Here is a 13,471-nt window from a genome sequence, read left to right on the forward strand (position 1 = left end):
AGCACTTGCAGGATCAACCTCAGTAGAAATGCAGTGTCCCCTTGTCATGCTCAACCCTGATACCTGCACAACCACACCAAACCTTCCAGAGCAGCCCAGCTGTGATGCTATCACAGAAATTCTCCCCCACAGTTTATTTTGTGACTGTCCTTGTGCTTCAGCAAAAGCTGCAGGTTTGGTTCTCTCAAAACAAAATTAATCTGGACCAGGATCAGAGCTGTCACTCTGATCACAGAATTTTAACAACATCTCTAATGTGTACCTCTGTGATGTTTCCATCTGAGATTGCTGAAAAAGTACAGAACATTTAGGGTGAATTTCATAGAGCCTGCCAGATATTCTGTGGCTTTGCATCCCTTCATAAGTTCTTTGTGCCGATTGTGAGGGAAGGTGGGGATGTGCAAAGGCCTGGCTCAGGCTCAGAGTGGGCTTTCTTGCTGAGGCAAGCTGTTTTGGTGGGGCAGCTTGGCTGCTGCAGCTGTAATCCTCCAAGTGGCAGGGAGTATTGCTTGGTCAAGGGGAGGGTGACTTTGAGTGGGGAAGTTTCTTCACTGAGGAAATGGAGATGCACCATCACTGGGGAAGAAAAAAGAAAAGCTCCAGCCTCTTAGCTGGAGATTAATTTCCCAGAGCTTGGTATAGAGGATTCCCCTGGAAAAACCTTGTGAAGACACCTGCCACTCAGGGTTGCTTGCCTGGGATCCTCTCAGGTCCTTCTGAAGTCCTGTCTATCTTTGGTATTCTCCATGCTCTTCCTGACAGACATGAAGACATCTAACATACACAACTCAGATCACTTGCTTTGGAAAATATGGTATTGGTGAAACAGAGCTTTTCCAAATATCAGTCTCCCTTGGTCAGCCTTCCTTGAAACTCTCCTTGTTTACATCTCTGCCCTTGTCTTGATGTAGATTTGAAAAGGTTTTGTCCATAACCATGAAGTTGCCAGACCTGGCATTTTGGTATGGTGGAATGGGACCTTCTAGTTTTCTTCTCTCCTTTCACCAAAAAAATCCCATGTTTTATACTTTTTTCTTCTTTTGCATTTGCAATGTGTTGGTAACAGTGGATGAAATGCAGGCTGTTGAATTTTGGCAGCTGTCATGTAGTAGAGTTTCCAGCAGCTGAGCATTGGTATGAGGGATGGATTATCCAGTCTTCTAAGCTGAGGTTGACGTTGGGAGAATGTCCTTAGATTTGCAGGGTCCCTCATATTTCCCATGCGATAAAAGTGCATAAAGAAGCATTGTGCTCTGTTCAGTGATTTACAGGCTTTTGCAGAATGTGGGTAATTTCTCCCTATTCATCTTCCCCAGAAATCTCTGATAACATTAAAAAAAATATGCCTCAGAATCAATTCTGTCACTTGAAAGTAAATATTTTCTGAAGAAGAAGACAGGGATGCTTCAGGTAAGTTGCTGCTACCTAAAGAAGATGAGTCTGAAAAACAGTTGTGCCTTTATATATCTTTAGTCATGGTATCTTCATTTTGGATTGACCAAATGTGCCTGAATTTGGAGTTGGACTTGATGATCCTTATGGGTGTCTTCCAGTCCAGAATGTTCTATGATTCCTTTGCTGGATCAGCAGAGCACCACTGCCTCCTCCCATTCCTATCTTGCTGCTTCCAGACACAGTGTGAGCAAATAATAGGAAGCACAGATGAAGAAGAGACCCTAACACATTTCTCAGAGTGGATGTGCTGAGAGTTGGGGGTGTGTTCTCGGAGAAAATGACATGGATAAAATGACTTTATTGCCTTTACTCTTTGGATCAGGCTATGCAAGGCATTCCACGGGGAGAAACGCCCCTGGGGATGGATGTTCTTGCTCTGTGTTTCTGACTGTGCTGGCCTACCTGAAACACGAAGCCGGAAATTTACATTTATCATGAAGCTGGCAAATGAGCCCTGAAGAACAGTTCTTCATCGAGGTACATGAAGAGTGTTTGGGAGCTGTGGTTGCTCCATATTTTTTCAGCATTCAGGAAGGATTGGTGTGCTGAGCCATGATGGGTTTGAGTCCCTGAAGAAGATTCCCCTGGGTTGTTTATGCTAGTGTCAAAGTACCAAGGGATTTGGCCTGTGTTTCAGAGGGCTTTGAATTCTCTCCCTTAAGAGGATGGGCCTGAAGAGTGTGGTTTCCTACCAGAATGTGAGGTGAAGGAGTACTCTGTCTGTCTGGTATAGACTTGAAGTGAGCAGGAAGTTTGTTCCTTGAGTGGAGAGATGGAAGACGACAACGGAGAGGAATGAGAATTGTTACCAGTGGCGTGTTCGTGCTTCATGGGGACGGTGAATGTAATCACATGGAAAAATACATTGATCACAGAAATGGAGAAGAAACAAAGAAGAAAAGAGTATGTGTGTGCATAAGCACAGTGAAGAAGAGGAGGAAGGAAGGAAGGAAGGAAGGAAGGAAGGAAGGAAGGAAGGAAGGAAGGAAGGAAGGAAGGAAGGAAGGAAGGAAGGAAGGAAGGAAGGAAGGAAGGAAGGAAGGAAGGAAGGAAGGAAAGGAAGGAAGGAAGGAAGGAAGGAAGGAAGGAGAGGAGAGGAAGGAAGGAAGGAAGGAAGGAAGGAAGGAAGGAAGGAAGGAAGGAAGGAAGGAAGGAAGGAAGGAAGGAAGGAAGGAAGGAAGGAAGGAAGGAAGGAAATCACTGTACACATAAAGGGAGGAGAGCAAGAAAGGAGGACATAAAAGGAGTGGGAGAAGACAAAAAAGATGCTATGAAGGAATGACACAAGGAGGTAATTAAGAAAAGAAGATAACAAAGAAAACAACAGCAAAAGAAATGAGCAGTAGACAATGACCTTACCTTTAATGGCTGAGAGAAGCTGGTCGTCAATAGACTCCACCTTGATTAGAGTATTCTGCGGTCCAATGTTACTGCCACGTAAGTCGAGTTCGTAGGTTTGGCTTGGTTTTCCTGATGTCCGGCTCCGGAGGCTTCTTGCGAGTTACCAGAAGTGGTAAAGAAGAGGGAACAGAAAGTCTAACATGAAGGATGAGAACGGTTGGAAGAGAAAAAGCGGAGAAGATGGCCATAATGGAGGGAAGGCACAGGCGCTGTGTTGGGAGCGTGTGAGGCGGGGGTGCAGCGGCCGGTGTCGCGGCAGGCTCAGGAACGGCGTGTGGGCGGCCCCGCCCTGGTGCGGCGGAGAGCCCGGCTGTGAGCGCGGAGGGGCGGCGCGGGCCGGGCAGCAGAGCCGCTGCGTCCGGGCGGCGGCGGGGAGCCGTGCGGGGCCCGTGCGGGGGCCGGCAGGCAGAGCGGCGGCGGCGGCGGCGGCGGCGGCGGCGGCGGCGGCGGCGTCAGGGATGGGCGAGCGGCGGTGCGCGTTGTTGGTGCGGGTGCTGGTGCTGCAGGCGGCCTGGGCGGTGGCGGGCGGGCAGGTGCGCTACTCGGTGCCGGAGGAAGCGAAGGCCGGCACGGTGCTGGGCCGTCTGGCGCAGGACCTGGGCCTGGAGGCGGGCGAGGCGGAGGCGCGGCGGCTGCGGCTGGTGGCGCAGGGCCGGCGGGCGAGCGTGGAGGTGAGCGGGGCGAGCGGCGCGCTGGTGCTGAGCTCGCGGCTCGACCGGGAGGAGCTGTGCGGCAAGAGCGCGCCGTGCGCGCTGCGCCTGGAGGTGCTGGTGGAGCGGCCGCTGCGCGTCTTCCATGTGGAGCTGGAGGTCACCGACATCAACGACAATGCCCCCGTCTTCCCCGCCGCCCGAAAAAACCTCAGCATCGCGGAATCGTCTGTGCCTGGGTCTCGTTTCCCGCTGGAGGGCGCGTCGGATGCGGATATCGGAGCGAATGCTCAGCTCACCTATACACTCAGTCCCAGCGAGCATTTTACACTTGATGTTAAATCGTCTGATGAAAACAGGAAGTCTCTATTTCTGGTGCTTGCAAATCCTTTAGACCGTGAGACAATTCCCGTTCACCGGTTGGTTCTGACAGCGAGTGACGGGGGCCGGCCGTCTCTGACGGGGACAATGGAATTGGTGATCTCGGTGCTGGACGCCAACGACAACGCACCCCAGTTCAACCAGTCGGTGTATAAAGTGCAGCTACCGGAGAATGCTACAGAGGGGACACTTGTAGTGCGTGTGAATGCCACAGATCCGGACGAAGGAAGCAATAAAGAGTTTTCATATCACATCTTGAGTTCGATTCCTATCAGCAACAAAGAACTCTTTACCATTGACAGCAAGACGGGAGAGATCAGACTCACTGGTACCCTGGACTTTGAAAAAGTCGGTTTACACGAATTGCAAATTGAAGCGACAGATCAAGGGACCCCCCCGCTGTCAGGTCATTGCAGCGTGGAGCTGGAGGTGCTGGATGTGAACGACAACGCGCCGGAGGTGTGGGTGACGTCGCTGTCGGTGCCGGTGTCGGAGGACGCGTCGGTGGGGACGGTGGTGGCCCTGCTGAGCGTGTCGGACCGGGACTCGGGGGCGAACGGTCGTGTGCGGTGCTGGGTGTGGCCGGCGTCGCCGTTCGGTCTGGAGGCGACGTTCGCGGGCTCGTACTCGCTGGTGCTGCGCGAGGCGCTGGACCGGGAGCGGGTGTCGGAGTACGAGGGGGGGGTGGGTGCGGGGGACGGCGGGGGGCGGGCGCTGCGCGCCCGCCGCGGGCTGCGGGTGCCGGTGTCGGACGTGAACGACAACGCGCCGGCGTTCGCGCAGGCCGTGTACACGGTGCTGGCGCGGGAGAACAACGCGGCGGGCGCGGAGCTGGCGCGGCTGTGGGCGCGGGACCCGGACGAGGCGGGCAACGGGCGCGTGAGCTACTCGGTGTGGGAGGGCGGCGCGGCGGCGGTGTCGCCGTCGGGGGCGGCGGGCGGCGGGTGGCGGCCGGCGTCGAGCTACGTGTCGGTGGACGCGGAGAGCGGGCGCGTGTGGGCGCTGCAGCCCTTGGACTACGAGGAGCTGCAGGTGCTGCAGTTCGAGGTGCGCGCGGTGGACGCGGGGGAGCCGCCGCTGTGCGGCAACGCCACGGTGCAGCTGTTCGTGCTGGACGAGAACGACAACGCTCCGGCGCTGCTGCCGCCCGCGGGCTCGGCACCGGAGGCGGGCGGCGTGGCGGCCGAGGCGGCGGAGCCGGGAGCGGTCTCGGTCTCGGGCACGCTGTGGGCGTGGGCGGCGTGGGGGGCGCCGGCGGGGCAGGTGGTGGCGAAGATCCGCGCCGTGGACGCCGACTCGGGCTACAACGCGTGGCTGCGCTACGAGCTGTGGGAGCCGCGGGGCAAGGGCCCGTTCCGCGTGGGGCTCTACAGCGGCGAGGTGAGCACGGCGCGGGCGCTGGACGAGGCGGACGGCCCTCGCCAGAGGCTGCTGATCGTCGTGCGCGACCACGGCGAGCCGGCGCGCTCGGCCACGGCCACGCTCAGCGTGTCGCTGGTGGAGGCGGCCGAGGCGGCGCTGGCCGCGGGATCCTCCTCGTCTTTGTCGTCGTTGTCGCGGGCGGCGGGTGCGGGCGCGGAGCTGGGCGCCGGGGCGGCGAGCGCGGCGACGAACGTGTGGCTGGTGGTGGCGATCTGCGCCGTGTCGGGCCTGTTCCTGCTGGCCGTGGTGCTGTACGGGGCGTCGCGCTGGGCGCCGCGGGCGGCCGTGCTGTCGGGGCCCGGGCCCACGACGCTGGTGTGCGCCAGCGAAGTGGGCAGCTGGTCGTACTCGCAGCGCCACAGCCGCAGCCTGTGCGTGGCGGACGGCGCGGGCAAGAGCGACCTCATGGTTTTCAGCCCCAACTTCCCTCCGCCGCCGCCGCCGCCTGGCCCCGCGGCCAAGGACACTCAGCCGGAGCCGTCCGCTCTCCTCGACACGGTCAGTGGCACGCCCTTGCTCACTTCTCGCTCTTTCATCCGATGCCTCTTTTCTCCTCTGCGCGTTCCTCCTGCTCCGTGAGCAATTCTTTCTTGTAGCGAGGCTCCGCCCCCGCAGCCTGACGGCAGGGCGTGTTTAAGGATATTAAAGGAACATTTCCATCTTTGGCCCCGTCCTTCCCTGATTTTGTAATTTTTGGTGTGTGGAAGCAGAAATAGCGTATTATGGCACCCCGGAGCTCTTACCATCTGCAGCTGAGTCTTGGTGTGCTGGGCAGGTTTTGTACCCTAGAATGAAATCACTCCTATTGAAGTCAGAGGTGCCTCGAGGTGCCAGCTTTGCAGGCAACTTCCTGACTTTTCTGTATGAAGGGTTTCAATGTCAGGTTGGTGCAGGAACACAGGACAAGCCGTGGTGGTGACTGTCCCCCAGTCACTTTGTACTGACTTAATGCCGTTGCTGGCTCCTGACCATCTTGGTGTTAGGTCTGGATTATTATTGGAAGCTGTCCTCTTTCATTGTCCTTGCCATAGATGTGACACAAAATTACACTTGGGACTTCAGATTTTTGGCTCCCTGTGGAAACAACAATTCTGCATTTAGGTTCAATCTCATTAAGAAAGTAGGAAAGGCAGTAAGAATTTTTACTATCATCTTTTTCCTTGTATATTTTTTTCTTCCTCTAAATGAAAGTAAAGGAATAAGCATGCTTATTAAAGTGAGTGTAGTAGCGACAGAGAAAGGCCCAGGTATTTCCTGATGTGACCTTGAGCAGAGGGAAGGCTTGCCCAAGGAAGATGGGATTCATTGGGAAGGCCATGGCTGTATCTTATGACAAGAGTGAGTGATGATGTGGTTGTCTTGAGAACTCATGTCCCCGAGTGAGCAATGAAGGATAACTAGAGAAAGCTGTGAGGCAGGATGGGCACAGGGTGCTTCTGCCTGGGATCCTTTGCAAGGCTCTGAGGTTCTGGAGTTGGAGGTCTTGTTGATCTTGAGATGCTGTGTGGTAGTGAAATTGCCAAAATGTCCTTTGAGGTCATGAAGTTTTCCCAAAACAGAAAGAGATTTATGTTGATACATCATTACTGTACAAAATGTGCTGGTAAGAGGAAACACAATACTGAATATTGTTTGATGAAGCATGTCCCTTTTATTTTGAGAAGGCATTGTGGGAGGGTAGGACTTCAGCTTGCTGGAGTCCTTGTGTAGGGATGGACATCTATAGTAGCTTCCTCAGCTGTTGATTTTGCCTTGATGGTTCCTTGCTGCTTGTCAAGTGGGATTTGCAAGAGGATGTGATGAGGAGGAAGGTATAATCTGTGTGTGCCACATTTCTCCAACTTGAGCACTTGCAGGATCAACCTCAGTAGAAATGCAGTGTCCCCTTGTCATGCTCAACCCTGATACCTGCACAACCACACCAAACCTTCCAGAGCAGCCCAGCTGTGATGCTATCACAGAAATTCTCCCCCACAGTTTATTTTGTGACTGTCCTTGTGCTTCAGCAAAAGCTGCAGGTTTGGTTCTCTCAAAACAAAATTAATCTGGACCAGGATCAGAGCTGTCACTCTGATCACAGAATTTTAACAACATCTCTAATGTGTACCTCTGTGATGTTTCCATCTGAGATTGCTGAAAAAGTACAGAACATTTAGGGTGAATTTCATAGAGCCTGCCAGATATTCTGTGGCTTTGCATCCCTTCATAAGTTCTTTGTGCCGATTGTGAGGGAAGGTGGGGATGTGCAAAGGCCTGGCTCAGGCTCAGAGTGGGCTTTCTTGCTGAGGCAAGCTGTTTTGGTGGGGCAGCTTGGCTGCTGCAGCTGTAATCCTCCAAGTGGCAGGGAGTATTGCTTGGTCAAGGGGAGGGTGACTTTGAGTGGGGAAGTTTCTTCACTGAGGAAATGGAGATGCACCATCACTGGGGAAGAAAAAAGAAAAGCTCCAGCCTCTTAGCTGGGGATTAATTTCCCAGAGCTTGGTATAGAGGATTCCCCTGGGAAAACCTTGTGAAGACACCTGCCACTCAGGGTTGCTTGCCTGGGATCCTCTCAGGTCCTTCTGAAGTCCTGTCTATCTTTGGTATTCTCCATGCTCTTCCTGACAGACATGAAGACATCTACCATACACAACTCAGATCACTTGCTTTGGAAAATATGGTATTGGTGAAACAGAGCTTTTCCAAATATCAGTCTCCCTTGGTCAGCCTTCCTTGAAACTCTCCTTGTTTACATCTCTGCCCTTGTCTTGATGTAGATTTGAAAAGGTTTTGTCCATAACCATGAAGTTGCCAGACCTGGCATTTTGGTATGGTGGAATGGGACCTTCTAGTTTTCTTCTCTCCTTTCACCAAAAAAATCCCATGTTTTATACTTTTTTCTTCTTTTGCATTTGCAATGTGTTGGTAACAGTGGATGAAATGCAGGCTGTTGAATTTTGGCAGCTGTCACGTAGTAGAGTTTCCAGCAGCTGAGCATTGGTATGAGGGATGGATTATCCAGTCTTCTAAGCTGAGGTTGACGTTGGGAGAATGTCCTTAGATTTGCAGGGTCCCTCATATTTCCCATGCGATAAAAGTGCATAAAGAAGCATTGTGCTCTGTTCAGTGATTTACAGGCTTTTGCAGATTGTGGGTCATTTCTCCCTATTCATCTTCCCCAGAAATCTCTGATAACATTAAAAAAAATATGCCTCAGAATCAATTCTGTCACTTGAAAGTAAATATTTTCTGAAGAAGGAGACAGGGATGCTTCAGGTAAGTTGCTGCTACCTAAAGAAGATGAGTCTAAAAAACAGTTGTGCCTTTATATATCTTTAGTCATGGTATCTTCATTTTGGATTGACCAAATGTGCCTGAATTTGGAGTTGGACTTGATGATCCTTATGGGTGCCTTCCAGTCTGGAATGTTCTATGATTCCTTTGCTGGATCAGCAGAGCACCACTGCCTCCTCCCATTCCTATCTTGCTGCTTCCAGACACAGTGTGAGCAAATAATAGGAAGCACAGATGAAGAAGAGACCCTAACACATTTCTCAGAGTGGATGTGCTGAGAGTCGGGGGTGTGTTCTCAGAGAAAATGACACAGATAAAATTACTTTATTGCCTTTACTCTGTGGATCAGGCTATGCAAGGCATTCCACGGGGAGAAACGCCCCTGGGGATGGATGTTCCTGCTCTGTGTTTCTGACTGTGCTGGCCTACCTGAAACACGAAGCTGGAAATTTACATTTATCATGAAGCTGGCAAATGAGGCCTGAAGAACAGTTCTTCATCGAGGTACATGAAGAGTGTTTGGGAGCTGTGGTTGCTCCATATTTTTTCAGCATTCAGGAAGGATTGGTGTGCTGAGCCATGATGGGTTTGAGTCCCTGAAGAAGATTCCCCTGGGTTGTTTGTGCTAGTGTCAAAGTACCAAGGGATTTGGCCTGTGTTTCAGAGGGCTTTGAATTCTCTCCCTTAAGAGGATGGGCCTGAAGAGTGTGGTTTCCTTCCAGAATGTGAGGTGAAGGAGTACTCTGTCTGTCTGTTATAGACTTGAAGTGAGCAGGAAGTTTGTTCCTTGAGTGGAGAGATGGAAGACGACAACGGAGAGGAATGAGATTTGTTACCAATGGCGTGTTCGTGCTTCATGGGGACGGTGAATGTAATCACATGGAAAAATACATTGATCACAGAAATGGAGAAGAAACAAAGAGAGAAGAGAGTATGTATGTGCATAAGGACAGTGAAGAAGAGGAGGAAGATGGAGGAAGTGGCGGAAGGAAGTGGCGGAAGGAAGTGGCGGAAGGAAGTGGCGGAAGGAAGTGGCGGAAGGAAGGAAGTGGCGGAAGGAAGGAAGGAAGGAGGGAAGGAAGGAAGGAGGGAAGGAAGGAAGTCACTGGACACATAAAGGGAGGAGAGCAAGAAAGGAGGACATAAAAGGAGTGAGAGGAGAGGAGAGGAGAGGAGAGGAGAGGAGAGGAGAGGAGAGGAGAGGAGAGGAGAGGAGAGGAGAGGAGAGGAGAGGAGAGGAGAGGAGAGGAGAGGAGAGGAGAGGAGAGGAGAGGAGAGGAGAGGAGAGGAGAGGAGAGGAGAGGAGAGGAGAGGAGAGGAGAGGAGAGGAGAGGAGAGGAGAGGAGAGGAGAGGAGAGGAGAGGAGAGGAGAGGAGAGGAGAGGAGAGGAGAGAAGATGCTATGAAGGAATGACACAAGGAGGTAATTTAGAATAGAAGATGACAAAGAAAACAACAGCAAAGGAGATGAGCAGTACACAACGACCTTACCTTTAATGGCTGGGAGAAGCTGGTCGTCAATAGACTCCACCTTGATCAGAATATTCAGCGGTCCGATCCTACTGCAATGTAAGTCGAGTTCGTGGATTTGGCTTGTTTTCCTGCTGTCTGGCTCCGGAGGCTTCTTGCGAGTTACCAGAAGGGGTAAAGAAGAGGGAACAGAAAATCTAACATGAAGGACGAGAACGGCTGGGAGAGAAAAAGCAGAGGAGATGGCCATAATGGAGCGGAGGCGCGGTCGCTGTGTTGGGAGCGTGTGAGGCGGCGGAGCAGCGCACGGTGTCGCTGCAGGCTCAGGAACGGCGTGTGGGCGGCTCCGCCCCGGTGCGGCGGAGAGCCCGGCTGTGAGCGCGGGGGGGGCGGCGCGGGCCGGGCAGCAGAGCCGCTGCGTCCGGGCGGCGGCGGGGAGCCGTGCGGGACCCGTGCCGGGGCCGGCAGGCAGAGCGGCGGCGGCGGCGGCGGCGGCGTCAGGGATGGGCGAGCGGCGGTGCGCGTTGTTGGTGCGGGTGCTGGTGCTGCAGGCGGCCTGGGCGGTGGCGGGCGGGCAGGTGCGCTACTCGGTGCCGGAGGAAGCGAAGGCCGGCACGGTGCTGGGCCGTCTGGCGCAGGACCTGGGCCTGGAGGCGGGCGAGGCGGAGGCGCGGCGGCTGCGGCTGGTGGCGCAGGGCCGGCGGGCGAGCGTGGAGGTGAGCGGGGCGAGCGGCGCGCTGGTGCTGAGCTCGCGGCTCGACCGGGAGGAGCTGTGCGGCAAGAGCGCGCCATGCGCGCTGCGCCTGGAGGTGCTGGTGGAGCGGCCGCTGCGCGTCTTCCATGTGGAGCTGGAGGTCACCGACATCAACGACAATGCCCCCGTCTTCCCTGCCTCCAGCAGAAACCTCAGCATCGCGGAATTCACCACTCTGCCGGGGTCTCGTTTCCCGCTGGAGGGCGCGTCGGATGCGGATATCGGAGTGAACGCTCAGCTCACCTACACTCTCAGTCCCAGCGAGCATTTTACACTCGATGTTAAATCGTCTGATGAAAACAGGAAGTCTCTGTTTCTGGTGCTCGCAAAGCCTTTAGACCGGGAGACGATTCCCGTTCACCGGTTGGTTCTGACAGCGAGTGACGGGGGCCGGCCGTCACTGACAGGGACAATGGAGCTGCTGATCTCAGTGCTGGATGCGAATGATAACGCACCCCAGTTCAACCAGTCGGTATATAAAGTGCAGCTACCGGAGAATGCTACAGAGGGGACACTTGTAGTGCGCGTGAATGCCACGGATCCGGACGAAGGAAGCAATAAAGAGTTTTCTTATAGCATCTTGAGGTCAAGTCCCGTCGGTAACAAAGAACTCTTTACCATTGACACCAAGACAGGCGAGATCAGACTCATGGGTACCCTGGATTTCGAAAATGTCCGTTTACACGAATTGCAAATCGAAGCGACAGATAAAGGGACACCCCCGCTGTCGGGTCACTGCAGCGTGGAGCTGGAGGTGCTGGACGTGAACGACAACGCGCCGGAGGTGTGGGTGACGTCGCTGTCGGTGCCGGTGTCGGAGGACGCGTCGGTGGGGACGGTGGTGGCCCTGCTGAGCGTGTCGGACCGGGACTCGGGGGCGAACGGTCGTGTGCGGTGCTGGGTGTGGCCGGCGTCGCCGTTCGGTCTGGAGGCGACGTTCGCGGGCTCGTACTCGCTGGTGCTGCGCGAGGCGCTGGACCGGGAGCGGGTGTCGGAGTACGAGGTGGAGGTGCGTGCGGAGGACGGCGGGGCGCGGGCGCTGCGCGCCCGCCGCGGGCCGCGGGTGGCGGGGGCGGGCGTGGACGACAACACGCCGGCGGTCGCGCACGCCGTGTACACGGTGCTGGCGCGGGAGAACAACGCGGCGGGCGCGGAGCTGGCGCGGCTGTGGGCGCGGGACCCGGACGAGGCGGGCAACGGGCGCGTGAGCTACTCGGTGTGGGAGGGCGGCGCGGCGGCGGTGTCGCCGTCGGGGGCGGCGGGCGGCGGGTGGCGGCCGGCGTCGAGCTACGTGTCGGTGGACGCGGAGAGCGGGCGCGTGTGGGCGCTGCAGCCCTTGGACTACGAGGAGCTGCAGGTGCTGCAGTTCGAGGTGCGCGCGGTGGACGCGGGGGAGCCGCCGCTGTGCGGCAACGCCACGGTGCAGCTGTTCGTGCTGGACGAGAACGACAACGCTCCGGCGCTGCTGCCGCCCGCGGGCTCGGCACCGGAGGCGGGCGGCGTGGCGGCCGAGGCGGCGGGGCTGGGGGCGGGGGCGGTCTCGGTCTCGGGCACGCTGTGGGCGTGGGTGGCGTGGGGGGCGCCGGCGGGGCGGGTGGTGGCGAAGATCCGCGCCGTGGACGCCGACCCGGGCTACAACGCGTGCCTGCGCTACGAGCTGTGGGAGCCGCGGGGCAAGGGCCCGTTCCGCGTGGGGCTCTACAGCGGCGAGGTGAGCACGGCGCGGGCGCTGGACGAGGCGGACGGCCCTCGCCAGAGGCTGCTGATCGTCGTGCGCGACCACGGCGAGCCGGCGCGCTCGGCCACGGCCACGCTCAGCGTGTCGCTGATGGAGGCGGCCGAGGCGGCGCTGGCCGCGGGATCCTCGTCGTCTTTGTCGTCGTCTTTGTCGTCGTTGTCGCGGGCGGCGGGTGCGGGCGCGGAGCTGGGCGCCGGGGCGGCGAGCGCGGCGACGAACGTGTGGCTGGTGGTGGCGATCTGCGCCGTGTCGAGCCTGTTCCTGCTGGCCGTGGTGCTGTACGGGGCGTCGCGCTGGGCGCCGCGGGCGGCCGTGCTGTCGGGGCCCGGGCCCACGACGCTGGTGTGCGCCAGCGAAGTGGGCAGCTGGTCGTACTCGCAGCGCCACAGCCGCAGCCTGTGCGTGGCGGACGGCGCGGGCAAGAGCGACCTCATGGTTTTCAGCCCCAACTTCCCTCCGCCGCCGCCGCCGCCTGGCCCCGCGGCCAAGGACACGCAGCCGGAGCCGTCCGCTCTCCTCGACACGGTCAGTGGCACTGCCTTTCTTGCTCTGCCCCCTCTTACCCTTCCCCTTGACAGTTTCTGTCTGGAGCCGGACTCCGCCCTCGTTGCTCAGGGGCGGTCCGTGTTCTATCGTCGTTTACCCTTTGACTGCCGGTTTCATTGTCTCTCTTCTTCATGCTGCATAATGTGTTACGTCGCAGCAGGTTTTTTTATGCCACTCTGGTCTCTCTTCCACTTATCGTGTTTAGAAGAGCACTGAAAAATACTTAAATTTTGGTGTGCTCTGTGCAAAGTTGAATGAAATACTTTTTTGTCTTGCAGCGTCTTGTGAGTCTTGCCTTTTTGATGGCACTGAGAATGGAGGTCATATATGTGTCACTTTCTTCTCTATTCTATAATTTTATAACCTTCAGTGGCTGTTTCAG

At 56.1% G+C, this 13,471-nt stretch overlaps 1 protein-coding gene across 1 annotated transcript in view; it reads left to right on the forward strand.

The window, feature by feature from the left end:
- Positions 1-2,996: 2,996 nt before the first annotated feature.
- The window catches only part of LOC102110677 (protocadherin alpha-2), a 98,992-nt gene continuing 88,517 nt past the window's right edge, over positions 2,997-13,471 (forward strand). Inside the window, exon 1 of the mRNA XM_088063753.1 lies at positions 2,997-5,807. Within this exon, the coding sequence (XP_087919879.1) occupies positions 2,997-5,807 (2,811 nt within the window). The remainder of the gene's footprint in view (positions 5,808-13,471) is intronic.

Source organism: Pseudopodoces humilis, chromosome 17 (assembly GCF_049639895.1).
Source record: "Pseudopodoces humilis isolate 2021_Gansu_Grassland_sample_001 chromosome 17, ASM4963989v1, whole genome shotgun sequence".
Taxonomy (NCBI): Eukaryota; Metazoa; Chordata; class Aves; order Passeriformes; family Paridae; genus Pseudopodoces; species Pseudopodoces humilis.